General features: G+C 39.6%; 1 protein-coding gene across 2 annotated transcripts in view; it reads left to right on the top strand.

The window, feature by feature from the left end:
- The window catches only part of LOC139740109 (aminopeptidase N-like), a 117,760-nt gene that overhangs the window by 8,975 nt on the left and 87,427 nt on the right, over positions 1–21,358 (top strand). The window contains exons 2-3 of one of the 2 annotated variants that reach the window (XM_071650694.1): positions 5,948–6,197; positions 15,264–15,384. In XM_071650694.1, the coding sequence (XP_071506795.1) occupies positions 5,948–6,197; positions 15,264–15,384 (371 nt within the window). Of the gene's footprint in view, positions 1–5,947; positions 6,222–15,263; positions 15,385–21,358 lie in introns of both variants that reach the window. The other variant, XM_071650693.1, reaches the window with a different exon arrangement.

The following is a 21,358-nucleotide window of genomic DNA, read 5'->3' as shown; positions in this document are numbered from 1 at the left end:
GTCCTTTTCATCCATCCTTTGAACAAATTTAACTGCTAATTTCCGGCGAAAAAGTTACGAATTTATTGACATACTTTTCAAAAAATTTTGATGGCCCGAGGCGGGCCACCAAATTTGCCCTTTTTTGAAATTTGGTGGCCCGACTTTCATTTTTGGTGGCCCCGGGCCACCGGGCCACCGTTAGTGTCGAGCCCTGTATTATACATGAGGAGATTAGTGTTATAGGCGATGTACTCGAATCCCTTTTTATTGAATATATATTGATAAATCCATTGGAAAAAACATTGTTATTGGCGTAATTTACAGGCCCCCTCGGTCGAATTTGAATGATTTTTTGACAATTTTGCAGGATTTAGTACAAAATCCCATGATACTTAATAAAGATACATTTTTGATGGGTGATTTTACTATCGATCTCATGAAACTCAAACTCCCAAAACAGTTCAAAAGAATTTACAGAAACATTAATGTCTGCTTCGTTTTTACCATTAATTTCCAAGCCTACCCGTGTCGCCAGCCAATCGGCTACCCTCATAGACAACATTTGTTTGTAATGTTCTTCCACACCCTGAGTCTGATATCGTCCTCTCAGACATCACTGACCATTATCCTATATTTGCTCAGGTTCCAATTAAATTGACTACACAAAATAATTATTATAAGCGACGTAAGATTACTGCAGATAATCTTACAAGTCTCCAAAACAGTTTAAAATAAATTGACTGGTCTTCTGTATACAACACTACCGATGTCAACTTGTTTTATGACTACTTCATATCTACTATTACCTCCGAAATCGATAACCATATTCCCCTGCGTAACATAAAAAATAGATATAAGCAAATTCTAAGACTCCCGTGGATAACCCAGCCTATATTACGATCTATAAATAGGAAAAATAATTTGTTTTATAAATATAGATGCAACCCCACTGACAAAAAATAAGAAAAAAATATGTTCCATACAAAAACACACTCACCAAATTATTACGTACGCAGAAGAAAATTTTTTATGTTAATCAGATAAGCAAATATAAAAATAACATTAAAAACACATGGAAAACATTAAAAAATGCTATGAATACACCTAACAATTCATCTAATATTTCTGAAGTTCGGTGGGGCAATGCCTCCAGCAACACTCCCGCTGGCATTGCTGAAATTTTCAATGACTTCTTCTCTTCAATTGGAAAAAATCTACTTCAAAAATTCCTCTTTCTAGTAAATCTTTTAGTGATTTCTTGGATACACCTAACTCCAAAACTATATTTTTTGACCCAACATATAAAGAAGAAATAACAAAGATCGTTGCTAATTTGAAAGAAGGAAAAAGTCCTGGCCACGACGGAATTGACAACCATTTGATAAAAAACATAATTCCCCAAGTAGTGGATCCCTTAGTACACATTATCAACTCATCGCTTACAACTGGCCATGTGCCAAATAGCATGAAAATTGCGAAAGTAATTCCTATTTATAACAAAGGGGAGAAGGATGACGTCAATAACTATAGACCCATATCTTTATTATCTTCTATTTCGAAGATTCTCGAAAGAATAGTTTACATCAGGACAGTACGTTTTCTTAAAACCTGCGACATATGTTCAAACTTTCAATTTGGATTCAGGGAAAATCACAGCACAACACACGCACTACTTGCCCTCATCGACAAAGTCACACACGCACTCGACACACTTTCACACACAATAGGTATCTTCTTGGACTTCTCCAAGGCCTTTGACACGATTAACCACGGAATACTTCTCGCCAAACTATCCCATTATGGAATACGTGGAAAGGCCTTGGAGTGGTTCACGAGTTACCTATCAAAAAGATCCCAATTTGTACATGTCAACGGCTTTGACTCTCAAAGTAAAACAATTGCATGTGGTGTTCCACAAGGGAGTTTATTAGGCCCATTGTTGTTCATTATTTGTATTAATGATTTTCATAGATCCTCGGAGAAACTATCATTCATATTATTCGCGGATGACTCTAACCTTTTCTTTCCCCACCCTGACCCAAATATCTTAACAAGAACAGTCAATGAAGAATTGAAAAAGGTCATACAATGGATATACGCAAATAAATTGTCATTAGATATTCAAAAAACAAAAGTTATGCTTTTTAGTAACTCTTTAGATAGCCTCCCAGGCAATATAACATTTGATACTACTCCCCTAGAAGAAGTTTCTTCCTTTAAATTTCTTGGTGTTTGCGTTGATAACAAGCTTTCATGGAGGAATCATGTTGATAACATATGTAAAATTATTTCACGTAACATTGGCGTAATGAACAGATTAAAATATCATCTTCCTTCATCTGCATTATTAACTCTTTATTTTAGCTTGATACTACCTTATTTAAACTACGGGATCCTTGCTTGGGGTAATACATATCAGATATTACTTGATAAACTTTTTTTATTGCAAAAGAAAGCGCTTAGAATTGTTTTTAATTTACATACCCGAGAACATACAGATGTTTTGTTTTTTGACCATAAAATACTAAAAATAAAATATTTGTATGTGTTTCAACTTGGCCAGTTCATGTTTAATTACAACAGTAACTTTTTACCTAAAATATTCCACGATTCATTTCATCGAAACAGTCATGTACATAACTATCCCACGCGACGATCCGACGAATTCCACCTTCCATTTATGAGAACCGCACATGCCCAAAATACATTTCTTTATACCGGACCCAGACTTTGGAATAATCTAGATAATAGTTTAAAAGGTTCCCCCAAATTTGTCACATTTAAATACAAACTCAGAAAACATTTACTCTCTACTTATAATTCTAGATAATTCAAATTGCTTTAATTCATGCTTGAGCTTTCACCTGTCCTGATGTCGCAGCACTTGGCGTGTTCTGTATGCAGACCTCTCTTCTCTCTTCTCTCCTCTTCCTTTCCTGCCTTTCGTTCTTCGTAGACTTGTATTGTTACCGTCTTCTCCCCTCTCGGTACTGTCTCGCGTCTTACAGTGTATATGCGTGTGGGTAATTGAATGTGTGTACGAATGTGTTGTCCTTGTCATATTTTCCCAGTACACGTGGTTCAGTGAACAGTGTCCGGGCATTAGCATTGGTATTCTATTTTTTTCCCCGACCTGTGTATCTCAAAATAACTAAATGTATATTGTTATAAATGACTTAAATAACTTATATTAAATACTTGAATAGTATATCATTTATTCATTATTCATCTAGCGATCCACGTCCGACAAGCTTTGCTTTTTAGTGGATCACTATTTTCCATAATCGAATTTATTTTCCGCTCGCCCACGAAGTATCTATACATTGTTCCTCCTAATTATTGTATATATATGTTCTTCTGAATTTTATCTCGTATACTACATGAATCTTTTGCAAACGTTTGAACAATATTATTTCATGACATGTATACTTTGTACTATGTTTTTGATTTTCGTTGACTGGAAATAAACTATGATTGAATTGAAAATTGAATTGAGGGTGTTTTGGCATTTTGTAAATTAATGTCGAAAGATCTGATGCACTCTTTTACTGAATTTTAATCATTTTTTTCACAAATACTCACACACGCAAACAAAATTTATTATCTTAAACATTTCAGGGGGTGAAAGAGGGCAACTGACGGAATAATACCCTAGCAACTCTCCTTTTAAATCTCTCATTTCTTATGCCATTGTCTGGACACCCTATACAATTGATTGGTCTATAGGTGGCGCTGTTCGTTTTGTCGGTCTCGTGGGACGTTTTTGCGTAGTGTCGGTCTCGTAAGCCTTTTGTGCGTAGTGTCGAACTCATGGGCTGTATAACTAACTAGTGAACTGTATGACTTGTGAGCTGTATGACTCATGGGCAGGCGCGCCGGAAGCAGTTTTGGATTGGGGGGGCAAACATTGGAGGGGGCTCAAGATTAGACCATGCATATGTTACACAATATACACATACACACACACGCGCGCGCGCGCGCACACACACACACGCACACACACATCTATTATATATATATATATATATATATATATATATATATATATATATATGTAAAGTGGCGTACTGTGGGTCGAAACATGGGGGGAACCATAAAGTAATTTTGACGGTCTGTATGCTTGTGTGTGTGTGTGCGTGAGCAATAATGGGACTACAATACATTACGGAATGTGATACATTCAACAACGCAGTCATTGAGGAACATTGTAAGTTTTCCTTACATGGATTATGGAATGACGGTGTGAAACGATCGACAAATTATATACTGTCAGCAACATAAGGTGAATGGCATAATAAAATGCGAGCGAGCGAAGCGAGCGAGCTTGAAAACTTTGATATTCTACAGTTCCAAAACTGGAGTTTTAATTGTAGCTATATATTTCGCTTTGGAAATAAATGGGGGCGCATCGGGCGCAACTGCTGGCAATTATTGGCAGCAACATTAGGAGAATGGCATAACGATTCAATGCGAGCGAGCGAAGCGAGCAAGCTTGAAAATGTTGACATTCTACAGTCCCGAAACTGGGGTTTGTAGCTTTATCTTTCACTTTGGAAGTTAATGGGGCGGCGCATCGGGCGCAACTGCTGGCAATTACTGGCAGCAACATTAGGAGAATGGCATAACGATTCAATGCGAGCGAGCAAAGCGAGCGAGCTTGAGAATTTTGACATTTTACAGTCCAAAAACTCCCGTTTGTAGCTATATCTTTCGCTTTGGAAATTAAGGGGGGGGCATCGGGCGCAACTGCTGGCAATTACTGGCAGCAACGTTAGGAGAGTGGCATAACGATTTAATGCGAGCGAGCGAAGCGAGCGAGCTTGAAAATTTTGACATGTTACAGTCCAAAAAACTCCCGTTTGTAACTATACCTTTCGCTTTAGAAGTTAAGGGGGGCATCGGGCGCAACTGCTGGCAATCAACATTAGGAGAGTGGCATAACGATTTAATGCGAGCGAGCGAAGCGAGCGAGCTTGAAAATTTTGACATTTTACAGTCCCAAAACTCCCGTTTGTAGCTATATTTATCTTTTGCTTTGGAAATTAAGGGGTGGGGGCATCGGGCGCAACTATACTGGCAATTACTGTCGGCAACATTAGGAGAATGGCATAACGATTCAATGCGAGCGAGCGAAGCGAGCGAGCTTGAAAATTTTGACATTCTAGAGTCCAACAACTGCCGTCGTAGCTATGTTTTTCGCTTTAGAAATTAAGGGGGAGGCGCACCGGGGTCAACTGCTGGATGCGAGCGAGCGAAGCGAGCGCGCTTCAAAATTTTGACATTTTACAGTCGAAAAGCTGCCGTTTGTAGCCATATTTTTTCCCTTTTATTCATATATATACATATTTATTTTATTTTCTTTGTTTATTCATTTATTTTTATTATTATTATTTTTTTTGTTTTTTTTTTGGGGGGGGGCTTTTTGGGGGGGCAAAAATGCGTTTTGCCCCCCCACTTTTTGGATTGGGGGGGCGGCCGCCCCCCCTGCCCCCCCACTTCCGGCGCCTATGCTCATGGGCTGTATAACTCGTGGGCTGTATGACTCGTGGGTGTCGGTCTCAACATCAAACCATACATAAATTAAACCCACAAACCTAACCTTAACCCGAATCCTAATCCTCACATTAAACTAAACATTAAACCTTATCATGACCCTAGCCCGATCAGACGCCCTAACCGTAACCATGAAGTCCTCGGAGAAAATAGGACCGGAGCAATTGTCGCAGGAGAAATATCGTGTTACCAGATTTAAAATTTGTTATGGTGGCAGCACGTAAAGTTTGTATTCTATTCAAAAAGCCTATTGACTTATTTTGAGCGAAAGTAGCAATGGAAAAAATACCATTAGCCACATTTCTTGAAGGAATCCAATGCAGGAGATAACGCTCACATGCCTTTCCCGTCAGTCATGATAAGTGTCGTGCAGAATTAACCTCGCGACCTGTTATTAACCTCTCACTCACAGCTGGTTGGCCAACACGCAGTTTGAGCCCGTGGATGCCCGCCTTGCTTTGCCCTGCTTCGATGAACCAGACCTCAAGGCTGTTTTCGACGTGAAGATTACCCACCGCCAAAACATGGTCGCTCTCTCTAATGGACGTGAACTAGAGGTCGCCGAACACGGAGACGGGTGGATGACTACCACCTTCGACCAGTCACCGATCATGTCCACTTACCTTCTCGCCTTCGCTGTCGGAGTATTTGAATTCAAGGAGGTGAACACGACAAATGGAGTCAGAGTATGAGCCACAAATTCATCACTTTGTATTTCAAATGCTCAGGTATAGTTTACCAGAGCCAAGGGCTCAAGTGAGCTTTGGCGATCATTCATCGTCTGACGTCCGTCGTGCTTAAACCTTTTAGCTCACCTGAGCCAACGGCACAAGTGAACTATCAGATTATTCCATCCCCTCCCCCCCCCCCCCCCCCCCCGCAAGAAAGAGAAAACTTTAAAAATCTTCTTCTCTAAAACCAGGAGTGATGTAGCTAAGTTAGAGCTATGAGTAAGTACATTGGTGACTGTATTTTCAAGTTTGTTCATGGCGGATCCGGAAATGCCTCCCCCCCCCCCCCCCGGGGGAATGTTTGATTGAAATTGGGACTTAAATTTCACATTTTATATTTCTTGTATTTTCATAAGACCAGGCGTCCACTAGGGCGCGGACAAGACGCGGACAAGCCCCGGAATGCAAATTTGGTGTTCCGCACTCCTTCGGGAACCTGTCCGCACGTTCCTGAACGTGTCCGCTCACTGTCCTAAACATGTCCGGGCGTTTCCCCACCTTCGGGAGAGAGAAAAATTTCCGCGTCCAAATTTTGATCGAGACCAAAATTTGGACGCGGAAATGAACTGCCTGACACCTTCGGCGACTTGTCCTGACGATGTCCTGAGGATGTCCCGCTTGTCCGGAACCCTTCCGCTCCTTCCGCACACGCTCCGGAAAGAATCCCGCGGTGTGGGGAAGCTTCGCGAATGAAAGCGGAAGACATCAGGAATGCTTTAGGACAGCGCGGAGCCGATGCGGATCTATATATGCAAGTGTCCGGAACCGATGCGGAAATTTTGTGATCCAGACACGAAAATGTCGACACTTTCCGCGAGAGTCATGCCAATGAAACGCAAAATGAGCAAGAAGGGAGGCGAGGCCCCCATGCAAATATCCCCATCACAGGCACACCTTTCGTCTAGTGATGAAGAACAGGTAAATCTATGGAATTTCCGGTCCCAGAAGGCAAAGAAGAAAGTAGTATAGAGACTGTGCCAAAAGCAACCAGAAAGAGGTGAAATCAGCCCCCTAACTTCCTAGTAAGTTTGTGTTGATTTGATCTTTTCAGAAATTATTTTTCATCTCAGTGACTTTCCTGGTTCCTGTTACTTACTATGGTACATTTTCCTTTATGTTGTTTTCGTATTTTATTTGCAAACAAACTAGGTTGTCCCATGTGACAGCCCAGCTGAAAAATCACAAAAGTAGGTGGAAGTACAATCAGAAAAAAAAGCATAGAATTTTTGGCTAAATATTAATGTATTATATAAACATGAACAAGTTGTTATTCATACGTAAGTGCTTTCTAATGATACAACATATTAGAACAAAAGACAAATTCATCATACTAAAAAGCATGAATTCAATTGCAAAGATATACCTGTGGTCTCATTACAATGTAATATCTTTGAAGCCCAGAATAACAATGAAAGCTAAAGATGATGGAGGACAATGAAGAATTTTCTGTCACTTCAAAATTCAAGTGAAATGAGAGAAAAAGCAATAAATCATGAACTCGAAAAAGTGTTAAATTTCTGTCTTTCTTTTATTTTGTTTTTTGCTGAGTGTACATATTTAAGTACACATTAAGCATTACAAATCATTTCAGAAATATTATTTACCTGAATGACTTTCGTAGTTGTTATTACCTAATAATTTTTTCTTCTCTTTTTGTTTTAGTTGCAAATAAACTCGATTGTCCAATTTGACAGCCCAGCTGAACCCCCCCCCCCAAAAAAAAAAGGAAATAAAAGTAGGTTGAAAATATTTCCCCATTTTTACACTTCATTGACAATAGGCTAGTAAGCTCTAAGCATGAAAAAAAAATTCTCGGACTTGAAAATGTTCAAAAGTGATCAAAATAAGAGAGGGTTAGAGATGCACAAGGGTAAAAATGAGAGAAAGAAAAACAAATTTAATGATTAGGATCATTTTGGCAAAACATGTATATACTTCCCGATGGATAAAGCACAGGTCTAAAAAAGGGAATAAAGAATATATATGTATATATATATATATATATATATATATATATATAAGTAACAAAACTGCAACAAAGTTCATGCTGTATTCACCAACGGTTTATTTCTTGTGAAGAAATAAACCGTTGGTGAATATAGCATGAACTTTGTTGCAGTTTTGTTACTTATCTTTTTATCTTGCCAACACGTAGACTACCTTATCAACATGATATATAGATATACATATATATATATGTATATACATTTACATTTTTATGTATAAAAAAGAAATTTATATATATATATATATATGGTTCAAAAAGTTTGCAAATATCATCCATGTGACTGTAGGCAGAGAAGAAAATTGTTCTCCCAGATGAGACAAATTAAAAAGAAAAAAAAATGAGTCGTCAGCCGACATGCAGACAATCCTATTCTTCGACTTTTGGTGGTCACATTTTATCAAATAATATTGACCAGTCATATCAATATAATATCAGCAGCTACTGCGGAAGCACAGCAAGGAGCATCAATGACGGCTAGCAGTCAAATGAGGAAAAGTCAAAGTCAGCGCCAAATTTACACCTTTCCATTTTCCTGGTATTGTCCGCAGTTTGTCCGCATGCCTAACTTGTGTTGTCCGGAAGGCATCCTGATTGTCCGCGTTCATTCCTGGTGTAATCCTAGATGTTTCCGCGCTGCCCGGCTACGATTAGCATATTCCGAGGTATTTCGTGCTCTTCCGGAGTGATTCCTAGGAATGTCCCCAGTCAGTCCGCGGACAGTCCTAGGAATGTCCCAGGACAAGCCGATTCACAAAGTTATTCCGCGTCTGTCGCGGACAGGATGCCGAAATAACAAAATTTGCTTCCGCAACCCTTCCGGGGCTTGTCCGCGCCCAAGTGGACGTCCGCCCTGAAATGCATGGTCTAATAGAAAATAAAACAAAAACGGGGCAAAATATCACTGAGCTGATAGATATACAAACGGGCACCACACCCAACCTGGGAACCTCCTGGAGCGCAATGCCCCCCCCCCCCCCCCCCCCCCGAGGGGGGGGGGGCAGCAAGGAATCTTTTCAAACCTTCTCGCACCTTGTGTGACCAGTTTAATAGGTTCGTGTTATGGGTAAGCAGATTGCTAATAGTAGATGCTACTATGTGTATGTAATCCTTTGAGATTTTGTGCCTAAATTGATTTTTTTTTTTAGCTTACCTTGTAAATTCGGGTGTGCTGAATCCAAAAAACTTTGGTTCCATTTTTTTTCCGACCACATCTTCAGCCGCCATTTTGAAGTTCAAAATGGCCATTAAAAGACCATTTCACGATTATGCGAGGGTTATCTCAAAAATTGTCACTGCATTGAAGCTGATGAATGTGGTGTTTGGCAATTAGGTATCGGAAACATTCAAAGGAGATATTCTAGACAGAGATGCAAAAAGTGATGTTTTCATATTCTGTACTAAGAATTTGTATCTGAAAAATTTAAAAAAGGAACAATCTGGGATGATATGAGACAGGCTAGACAATGAGATCTTGCAATTAAGATACACCGTGTAAGATTGGATCCAAAGTCAAGAAGCTTAAGAGGATCACCAACTTCTCAAAGCATTTCTACTGGTTCAACAGTCTGATAGACCTGTCATTTTCCAGTCATTGCTGGACGATACAATTCTCGGAAGGGTGAAGTTATGAGTAATTTCCACAATCATTCTTCATCTCATAATTTTATGGCCTTCTCCTCATTTTCACTAGCAAAGGTTCATTTTTCATACCCATGCCGTAGAAACCCACAAAACATCCTGAAAGTTGACATACTGAGCAGTCAATTCCATCTGACACAGATACCACATGGAAAAGAAAAGAAACAAAGGGTTCGTCATATTAGATGCCATGGGAGCTGTTACCTATCACTCACAAGGAGAATGCAGATATCCTCACTCCATTGCATGTATTAGATGCTACTTCAAGAGCAACAGGGAAATCCGAGATATTATTGATTATTACTTAGACATTGACATTTTCATTCTTCTGATGGATCTTTGTTGTACTAACTGTATCGCATGTTGTCTGTTCCATCACTGGAAAAGGAAATGATAAAAGTACAATGGACATTATTGAGAGATTATGTTCTGCAGTTGGTTTCTGGTTTCGAAAAAACCAAAGGTCTGCGTGGTCTTGCCTTTCGTGGTGCTGGTTGAAGTTGAAAATTTGAGGATGTCTCAAAGAGCAGATGGACCAAGAAGTATCTAAGCCTTGAATCATGCAGAATGTGCAATGGCACAGTCCATGCCTTCCAGAAGTTGGGCGTGGATCACTTCAACCAGGATAATCTCCCGCTTTACCCTTGTAGAGTCATGATACAACACATCCAGAGAACAAACCTCGTACACTTCCACTACCTAATTTTTGCCTCTACTACAGGGGAATAAAATTTGGTATATAGTTATTTTCAGAGGATATACATGAACTGTGCATGTAAATGCTTTGAGTTTTCTACACCAACGGTAGCCACAGAATTCATTATCATGTTCATTTGGCAAGAAATGCAAAATCATTGTTTTTCGAAGAATTTAGAACCAATTCTCCCATGTGTACAGCCCTATATAAGTGCTGTGACTTTAAAAACACACGCAGGGAATGAGCCTTGAACTTAGACATTAACTAAAGCCCCTTTTACACTTTCACGGATTGGTACACGGATGACCACGGATCGTCATCCGTGCTGTTCCGGCATGCAAAATATCGATTTTCCTCTCAATGCCGGTGTGAATACGATCCCAACCGGGTGTCTACACGGACAAGTACGGAGGATACACTGACAAGTACGGTGCCTACACGGACAAACAAGGAACGAACGCGGACCACAGCGGAAACGATACGGGGCTAACATGGATATCAAGGAAGAGCACGGATGCAACTGGGTCCCTTCGCGGTCCTTATACGGATATCCCCAAAATGTTGACGGATGACTTTTGCTTGTGCTTTTGATGCTTTATCATTCTCGCTCGGCATGCCTCCAGAGCTAACAAGCGCACCAGAAAATCCGCAGCAGCCTACATACTTCTATGCTTGTCGACACAATTAAGGCAATTAAATCTCTTTGTTGCAAACTCCCATTTTTTCCCTGGAAAATCATGACATAATCAAAGCAAAACAAAATAAAACAAATCAAAACACACACGAACACAAACCAGCAAGGAGGTGTGTGTGGGTCACCAAGCTTCTCAGGCGAACACTATACGAACAGTATGAGGGGTTGATGGCTGTACTGATGGGGGAAGATGTGAGCAAATTTCATGAACTTTGTGAGCTTGTATTGGCAAAATACACGAATTTTTCTCCAGGATGGAGCAGATAATAATACGGACGTCCCGATGTCTTCACGGATTGTCCCAGAATGAGTACGGAGGCAACACGGAGTAGGCGGTGCCTACAAGGAAGGAATACGGAGGCAACAAGGAGTAGACGGTGCCAACAAGGAAGAGTTCGTATTGATTTTCATCCGTGATGTCCGGGATGAAAAATTAAGCAAGCTTAATTTTTCCCGCGGACATGCCGGGTGATCAAGGATAATGCCGGATGACTTCACGGAGTCAACACGGTCATGCCGGAAACAGTACGGATGATCAAGGATCGACGATCCGTGGTCATCCGTGATGCGATCCGTGGAAGTGTAAAAGGGGCTTAAGTGACTAACCCATGAATTTAAGAGTCTACGGCTAATATTGTTTATTTAAATTCTACAACCAAATCGTCTATATGGGGGCATTTAGTCGCTCAGACACATCGTTGAAGGTACTTTTGAAAGTCATTTGTTTTGACACCAGAATCACATGATTCCTATTCACAAATTTTACCCAAATGCAATGCTTTTAAAGGAATGCTTCTCATGGCAGCCATTTTGCATTTCAATATGGCAGTGTACCTACAGGAAGCAGTCCCGCTTACAGAATTCATTGAAGTGATTGACTTACACACGAGTGCTCCAGGATGCTTTAGTTTGCGGTTTAAAGCTCTTACATCACCAAATATGGGTCGAAATTCATCTTGAATTTCAAGAGTGGCGGCCAATACGAATAATCCATTACTACAGAATGTATATGTGTGTGTTTTTAACGAAAATATACACTGTATGCCACATTTATAAACAATGATATGGCCAAAAGTTGCTTGAACCAGATATAATGGCTGAAAAGCAGCCATTTTGAATGATAGGACGATAGCCTCGAAAATGATCTGCGATTTCGGGGAGGAAAAAAGTGCATGTGAATGTTCAACATCATAAGCCCGGTTTATTCCCGAAATGTGAACTTTCTGCATTGCTTGCAACGTGATATATGGGTCAAAATATGCATTCTGGTATGGCAGCCATTTGCCCCAAATTAGAGCCTTACACATTACATACGATATGAGAATAGGCCCAATTACATTTGCTACGGTGGCCATCTTGATCCATCATTTTAAACAATGTACATATTGGCATGTCTGACATCATAAGCATGCTTTTTTCCCCAAATTTAAACTATCCATGACGCTTATAACCTGAGATAAGGATAAAATACAGTTAGCCATGGCGGCCAGTTTGAATTTCAAGATGGCAGCCTACAAATTGTATCACAACAATCCACAATATCAGAAAATGGTATATCAGAACGTCTGACATCATAAAAGTGTTTTTTCCATCAAATTTGAACGTATGATTCTCACATTATGAGAATTGAGTCAAAATACAGTTTGCTATGGCGGCCATATTGAAATTCAAGATGGCAGCCTACAAATTGTATGAAAACAATCCACAATATCAGAAAAGATATATCAGAGTGTCTGACATCACAACCATGCATTTCGCACCAAAATTGAAACTTCTACAGTGCTCACTTTATGAGACATGGGTAAAATACAGTTTGCTATAGCGGCCATTTTGAAATTCAAAATTGCAGCTTAAGACGTGGTCGGAAAAAAATGGAATCAAAGTTTTTGGGATTCAACATCCCCAAATTGACCAAGTAAGCTAAAAAAACAAAAAAAAATCGATTTTGGCACGAAAATCTCACGGGACCCAATATTTTGACATAGCAGACTGTACTACAACGGTAGTTTCAAGTGTGTTCGTGGTGGATTGGCGGATGGGCGGGGGGCGGGGGGGGGGGGGCTGTTCAAGTTGGGACCAATTCATAGCGTTGTCGTCTACGTGAAAGCGCATGGTCAGATCTTCAACCCACTTGGTAGGGATTATCGCAAGGGTGATATTATATCGCAATATATATCTGTGGGGTACCATGGATGCCCCAAGGTGCACAATGCCCCTGAAGTTGGGAAGGGGTGGGAGCCTGCAATTCAGAAACTTTTATGAATATTCCTTTTGTAACCAGAAGGGATAAGCCAAAAGTTAGTGCTATGGTTAAGTAGATTGGTGACGGTAGTTTCAAGTTTGCTCATAGCAGATCCGGGTGACAGGCTATAGGGCGGGGGTGGGGGGGGGGGTTAGATAGAGCTTGGCTCAGTTTTCACATTCACATTGTTATTTTCTTTTAGAAAATTTATGATCAGGGTTTCACCAGACTTGGCATTTGTTATCTCCAGATTGTAGAACATGAATTATATTTTAATAAATGGGAACATATAAATTCTCCACTTGGGGGACCACCTGAGGCCCAATGCCCCATGGGAGGGGGGGGGGGGGGGGGGGGGGGGGAGGGGGAAGGATAAATCGGGGCCAAATTTTCACATAATCCTTCTTTTTGAAAACACATGGTCAAAGTTGTCATCAAACATGGCAAGCATTATCAAAATATAAGGACTCCAAAGTCCCAAAATTAGCGAACCTAATCTTTTTTTTTCTTTTCCTTTTTTTGACACTGCATAGTCAAATTTTCTAAATATTTGGCAGGATTTTTCCTAGAGTTATAGAATATACAAATGCACACCATGACACCCCACCGCCCGCCTCAAAGTTGGCCTCTGTTGTCACCTTTTCAACTTCATCTAAAAACAAATTTTTTTCAAATCAGAAACGCTCGGAGTTATAGTGTATGGCGTAATGTATAGTGTTTCATATTATGTTATAGTGTTCAAGTTTATGGCAGATTCGGGGATGGCCCACTTGGGCCGGGACCTAACTGAGGCAGGTTTTCGCATTTTACATTTCCTAAAAACTTAGTAGGTATTATTGTCAGTGTGATAGAATATACTATGAACGCTAAGCCCCTGGAGGCCTTCAAAGCCCTCCAAATTTGCTATGTTCATCTTAGGTAATAAATTGCAAGAATGCTCGGAAGGTGAACTTGCGATACTCGGGTGAGTACTAGGCCCACTGGGTCTCTTGCTATAGATATCAAACCATTGCTCGAAAACATGTCTTTTCATGCGGTCAGTGATACATACCATACTTAACAACTGGGAATGAAAAAAATGAAACAAACAAGAGAATACGCATCACGTCATTATACGTTGATGCATCGATGCCACAGTCTGCACTATCAGGGTCAGTATTGTCAGTATCAGAATGAGAAAAACAAACAGAAGAATATATGGTCAATTAGAATAAGGAAACTTTTTTTTGCAGGCAGATAAGACACTCCACGTTGCTGCTAAGACCTGCATGCCTTTTTTTTTCTTCAAGAGTTAGACCACGACTCAATAGTATTTCATCGCTCGAGATTTGTACTCTGCTCTGGGATAGTCACATTCATGAATGCAGTGAAATAAGACGGACAGAATTGTAAAGTTCTAATGCAATCGAAAAAAAAATTGTAAAGTAATTGTAGATAATAAGATAGTTGGGGTGTAATATCTCCTTCAGAAAAAAAATGCACGAATGTTAAAGAGAAATCATGGAGAACTGATTTCTATTCATATTACAGTTTATGATCAAAATGTTAACCTAGCTAATTTTATAATTTTTACATGCCTATCTTTGCAAGTCATACAATTTGTGGTGCATCATTTGCTCTCGCATCAAGCAATTATGTACTTCTTACATTACAACTTCCGGTGCATTCATATCATTTTATAAGAAGGCAAACATTTGCAGCGTTTCCATTCATTCCAGCTGCGGGTGTGGAGTCGCCCAGAAGCGTTGGAGAGTACGTCTTACGCACTGAACGCAGGCCAGAGTATCTTGACTTATTTTGAAAACTACTTCGCCATACCGTATCCGATATCAAAACTTGGTAAGTACTTGTCCACAAGATATATATATATATATATATATATATATATATATATATATGTATATATATATATATATATATATATATATATATATATAATATGGTCGCCCTATTATTTGACGTTATGTAATACCATACACTTGCCTCGGCCATTGGCAGTGGGCTGATTTCACGGAGCGCGTGAACGAAATATGGCAAAGTGCAACATGCGTATTAGTTTGCAAAATATCGCCAAATTTGCGCGGGGGTTCGGAAGCGTCGTCGTCATGCACGCAAACGTTACCGCATTAGAACCACTGCACGTACTTTTATGATAGACACAAAAAGTGGAATTTGCGTTTATCGAGTGATCGGAGGCAAGTCATTTTCTCTATCGGTAGAGAGAGAGAGAAAGAGAGAGAGAGAAAGATGCCTGCGGTGGAACCACAACTTGACGTAAACTTGAATGGAAGTTTTTATTCTTTTGTCAGATCTCTCACAGTTCTTAGAAGTTACCACACACCTAGCTCCACACACTCTCAAGTACCCATAAGGCTGCATTCTGGGAGTATTTCTCAAAACCCAGAAAAATAATTAATTTTATTTTCTTTCAAGTTTTAGAATTGCTTTTAGCAAGTTTTCCTAAGCGTGCAAAATGGTGTGTCTCCGTAAGGGACTTCGGTCTCCATAAGGATGGTACCGTAGGAGTCTCCAAAAGGTAGTGAATATGCATGCGTGCGTGCATAAACCAACAAACAACAGAGAAATGAAAAGGAGAGGAAGAAGAAAGAAAAGAGAACAAATTTTATTTCAACTCAAGGCAGTTATCAATTCTGCTTGGAAACATTTTGCACATGGTTATTGGAAAATTTGCGTCGTTCGCATTAAGTCGCGTGTTCTTCGTGTATGTGACTGGCTGTAGTTCAGCGATGGTGCCCTCGACATGCGTACATACGTCATGAGAACTACGCGGAAACTGCGCAGGAATGGTTTACGGCTCCATCGTCCGGAAACTCGGAGAAAAAAACTTTTTCCGAATATTGGACTTAACCATTTTTTCGACATTTGCGTCCTTCCCAAATCGTTCGCATGCCTAGTTAAATCATCCTTATACTGTACCATCTTTCTACAATTGATTTTATAAATTGATGATCGTAATGAAATTCTGAATTAAAAATGATCATTATTTTGAAATCACAATTTTGAAAATACAATTTCAACAACTGAATTCTGAAAAAAAATGAAGAAAAAAGTCGCAGGAGTGATATTTTCCACATATGGAGTGTTTGTGCAAAAAAACATGACCAGTAAAATATTGGTTAACACAGGATTGATGTTTTAACAGTAACACAGGTATTATGTCGATTAACTCAACAGGATTGCACAAGAAATTTGCGCTCATTAGATTTTTATCCCATCGCATCATCCCATCATTCCATTTTCAACCCTTTTTCCTTCAGGTCTCTCCCTTTCTCCTTCGATACATTTACATGTCAGTGTTTAGTGATTTTTTATGAGTAGTAATTCGACAGAAGTTATCGCTCTATTCATCAACGTAGCTACAAAACAGACTTCCAGTCATTTTCTTGCCTATCATTATTTTGATTCTCTTTGCTTTCTTTCTTGCTTTTCTCTCTTTTTTTTTCTTATTTCGCAGTCAGCAGACTGTTATTCGCGTCGCCTTTTGATTAGCGCTCTACCATTTTCCAAATTTATTTCTCTGCCTGACGATTTAGCTAGTGTCCGTCAGTTTCGATCTTCTTCGACCTAAGGGAGAATAAAATCTCTAAATTGTCCGTTATGTTCGCACTGTACTTGCAGGAGGTATAATTTGGATCTTGTTGTTGTTTTATGTAATAACCATTTATTTATCCCAATTAACTGATGGGTCCCTCATGTGTTTACATAAAATATTAAGGCCCGGTCACACTGCCCAAAAGTCGCGTAAAAGCATGAATCACGCAAGAAATTTGGTTGCTTGTCCGTCGAGAATTTTCGCTGATTTACGCGATGAAAATCACCGATGAATTGCGCAAGAAATCACTAACAAACCATGCTCTTTCAGCGCATAGGCACGCAAAGGCCCCAAATAGGGCGAATTCGTGGCTGTGCGCGAGGACAGAGGTCCACGGAAAACCACGCATAGTCTGCACATTATCACTAATGAACTGCGTTGAATGAACTGCGTATGAATCGCGCATGATTCGATAACGATCACTGATATTCCACGCATATTTCGCTCATTGTTCGCGTAAGAACTACGCAAACTACGAAAAAATTACGTAAAACAGCGCAATACTGAGTAAACTTTTACACGAAGCCGAGTTTTGAGCTGCTCAAAACCTGGAATCGCGTAAAGCGCCGATCCGGCGCACATCGGCGGACAACTACGAAAGTTCCACGTCAGACAAAAGCTACCCTGACACTTGCACGAATTTTGGTTTGCGTATGGTTTCAGCACTGACACGTCTCATTTCGTGCCAATGCGAGAAACATTCGTGGCAACCTGCGGGAGGATGCTGGCCAATGCGGTTAATGCGCGAAAGACGTAACAAAATTTTCGAACTGTTCAAAATTTTGGCACGACGAAATTTTTGGGCAAGTTTCGCAAACCCTTCGTGAACTCTACACAACCTATGCCCAAACTAGCCCTACCAGTACGTACTAATGCGTGTCCATCAACCTAGTGGCACGCAGGTCACGACTAAATCACGACTAATTCGCAACTAGTTCACGACTAACTTGCGTATCCTCTGCTCATAACATGCGCATACTCCCGCATAGTTTTCGCATGTCAACCGCATAGTCTACGCATGATATGCGCGTTAAAGGAAAGCCAAACCCAAGTATGAATTTGGATTGAGTGAGAGTAGCAGTATTAGCAGATCATGATATCAGCCAAAGTTTGAGGAAATCGGCTGTCGATTCAGTAGTCTGCCGTCAAAGACCAGCTGTTCAAAGGTCAAAGACAAGGGAGGGAAGACAGTTGATGGGTCAAGGAAGGACATTTCGGGATACACGATAATATTGTTTGTTGAATTTTTCAAATACATTGCAGTAAAAGAAAAGAGGGAAAAGAGTTGGTTAGGAAGTATAAACTAAGCTTGGGCGCAACTAGGATTACACTTTTTCGTAGGTAATACGATTGTTTATTTATCCTAATGATGCAGGGTTCGTTAATTCCAAAAATTGGACAATGTCCCTTATTTAGAAGGTTCGTTAATATCAATAATATGAAGGTTCAATAATCCGATAATGACGTATGTTTCACAATTTAAATCATGAAATAAAATTCCTTTAGTGACAAAGTACGGTGATGTCACAAGATTTTTGAATAATGGGAACACAAACCCCCAAAGCAATGTGGATTGAATGAAAGCAGCAACATTAGTAGAACAAATCAGTGAAAGTTTGAAGAAAATCGGACAATCGATGCAAAAGTTATGAATTTTTTAAGTTTTGGCGTTGGAACCGCTGGATGAGGAGACTACTAGAGGTTATGACGTTTGAGTGGACAATATAAGGAAAATATAAAGAAAATTCTACAAATATTCACTTTTTCATGAAAATTACAAATCCCATCAACTTTTATACTGACGTATGTAAAGGGTAGCTATCATTCCCCTTGTTTTCTGAAAGCGGTTAGTCAAGTGCTCTTTCATAATGCTAGAAATGTGAATGTTTGTTGAATTTTCTTTATATTTTCTTTGTATTATTGTCCACTAATACGTCATAACCTCTAGTAGTCTCCTCGTCCAGCGGTCCCTTGTTCATATACAGCAAAACTTTAAAAATTCAACACTTATGCATTGATTATCCAATTTTCCTCAAACTTTCACTGGTGTGTTCTACCAATGTTGCTGCTTTCCTTCAGTCCACATTGCTCTTTGGGTTTGCGTTCCCTTTCAGCATTGAAAAGTGAATGAGAAGTGGTATACACACACACACACACACATATACATACTCAGCAAAAAAAAGTAAACATTTTTTCGGTCATATATTTCATAGAAGATTTTTATGAAAATCAATGTATTATATACCATATCGAAGGGAATTTAATTGGCTATTAAGCTAATAGATCAATTAGAAAGAAAACTTAACACATGAGTGAGCACATTCGTTTTTGTCCTGCAAGGCACAAAATTAAAAATTGAAAAAAATTGACATGTTCTCTTTCATTTGCAAGTGCCCTTCACGATAACACTGACAACAAAAGACCAGTTTAATACAATGAGAGACATGAATGAAATAGGAAATATAAGTTTTTGTTCTCTTTATCTCTTTATAACCTTTAAGAAAACCAAAGTGGGAAACTAAAGGAGGAAAATAAGAAATTTCTGTCAAGTCAAACTTTAAATGACATAGGGAATAATAAGCATAAAAATGATTAAATGAGCAGAATTTCTTTATCTATTTCTTTTAATCTAGTGATTTAAGAATCCATATGACAAATTCAAGAACCAAACATTATTTACAGTTTCCTAACTTGAAAAAAAAAAGTTCAAATTTGTACCATTTTTATTAGTTATTACTTCTTCTCTTATTTCATTTGAATTTTGTTTTGACATAAGATGCTTTATTTTCCTCCATTATTTTCAGCCTTCATTGACCTTTTGGGTATTAAAGATATCATAGAGATCAAAGATTTAGTTTTTCAACTTAATTCATGTTTCTTTTTGTGTGAAATTTGTTGTTTGTTCTTATTGTTCCATGGAAGAGCACATACGCATGAATGACAACTTGTTCAGTTTAGCAATTTTTACTTTTGTGCCCTGGAAGAGAAAAACAATGGTGTTCACTCATGCGTAAAGTTTCCCTTTATGTTGACCTACCAGGTTGATAGCCAATTAAATTATCTTCAATATGGTATATAATACATTTGCTTTCAGTCAAATATTCTATGAGAAATCTAAACTTGAAAAAGTTTTTTGCTGAATGTATATATATATATATATATATATATACATACATATGGGCCTATATAATAGACAAATACAAACATACAGTAAAGATTAACGCATTCATTTGCGAACTGGGATGCTATCGTAATTTGTAATAATTGAATTCTGATGAAAAATATTCTTCTCCTCTCCTACATGATCATCAGGATGAGTCACGCATTTTTTTTTTGGTAAGAAACAAAAATAAACTCAAAGGCAGGACCCCCCCCCCCCCCCCCGCCCCGGAAAAAAAAAATACACATGTGTGTACTGATCGTTACTTTTGATTGGAAGTAGTGTCCTTGCAACGAATACGAATATGTAAATAGTGCGCAAATGTGTCGTAAACATGACGTATCATTGAGTTTTACTGAGAGCACGCATTTCTTGAACCATTCGTAAATTCGAAATGACTAAACTCGGCCTGCGCGCCACTAAATATCACGTACTGGCACGCCATAATGCGGTGCAGTGCGCAAGCCCAAATTCGTGCAAGTGTCAGGGTAGCTTAAACTCGGCCTGCGCGCCACTAAATATCACGTACTGGCACGCCATAATGCGGTGCAGTGCGCAAGCCCAAATTCATGCAAGTGTCAGGGCAGCTAAACTCATGAAATGCGCAAATCGCGCATGTATCGCGTAAAGCCAGGCTGACACTTGCACGATTCTGTGGCACGCATTGGCACGACTCGAGTCGTGCCAGTGCGCAAACTAGTCGTAAACTGGCGTGAAGTGTGCGTAAACCCGTCGTGACTGCGTGCCATGTCGGGACGAGAATTTTGAAATTTTCAAAATTTTGGTCACGACAAAATTTCGCGACCGGGTCGTGAATTATGCGCAAACTGTTCGTGAACTCGTCGTGAACTCGTCGGGACGATGCGGGAGGATGCGTGCCAGTGCGTGGCAGTGCGCGCCATGCCACGTCTGTCACGAACTGCCACGAATAGTTCACGAACAGCTCACGTCGAGTTCACTGGTTCACGACATTTTTATGAATTGGTGCGCGTCGCAGCGTGGCCGTGCCTTCCCACTGTCACGGTTACGTGTACTTCACG

The sequence above is a fragment of the Diadema antillarum genome, unplaced genomic scaffold, assembly GCF_040938485.1.
Source record: "Diadema antillarum isolate AM-2024a unplaced genomic scaffold, OU_Dant_1.0 seq00000835_RagTag, whole genome shotgun sequence".
NCBI classification, from domain to species: Eukaryota; Metazoa; Echinodermata; class Echinoidea; order Diadematoida; family Diadematidae; genus Diadema; species Diadema antillarum.
This window is presented reverse-complemented; position numbering and strand designations above follow the sequence as displayed.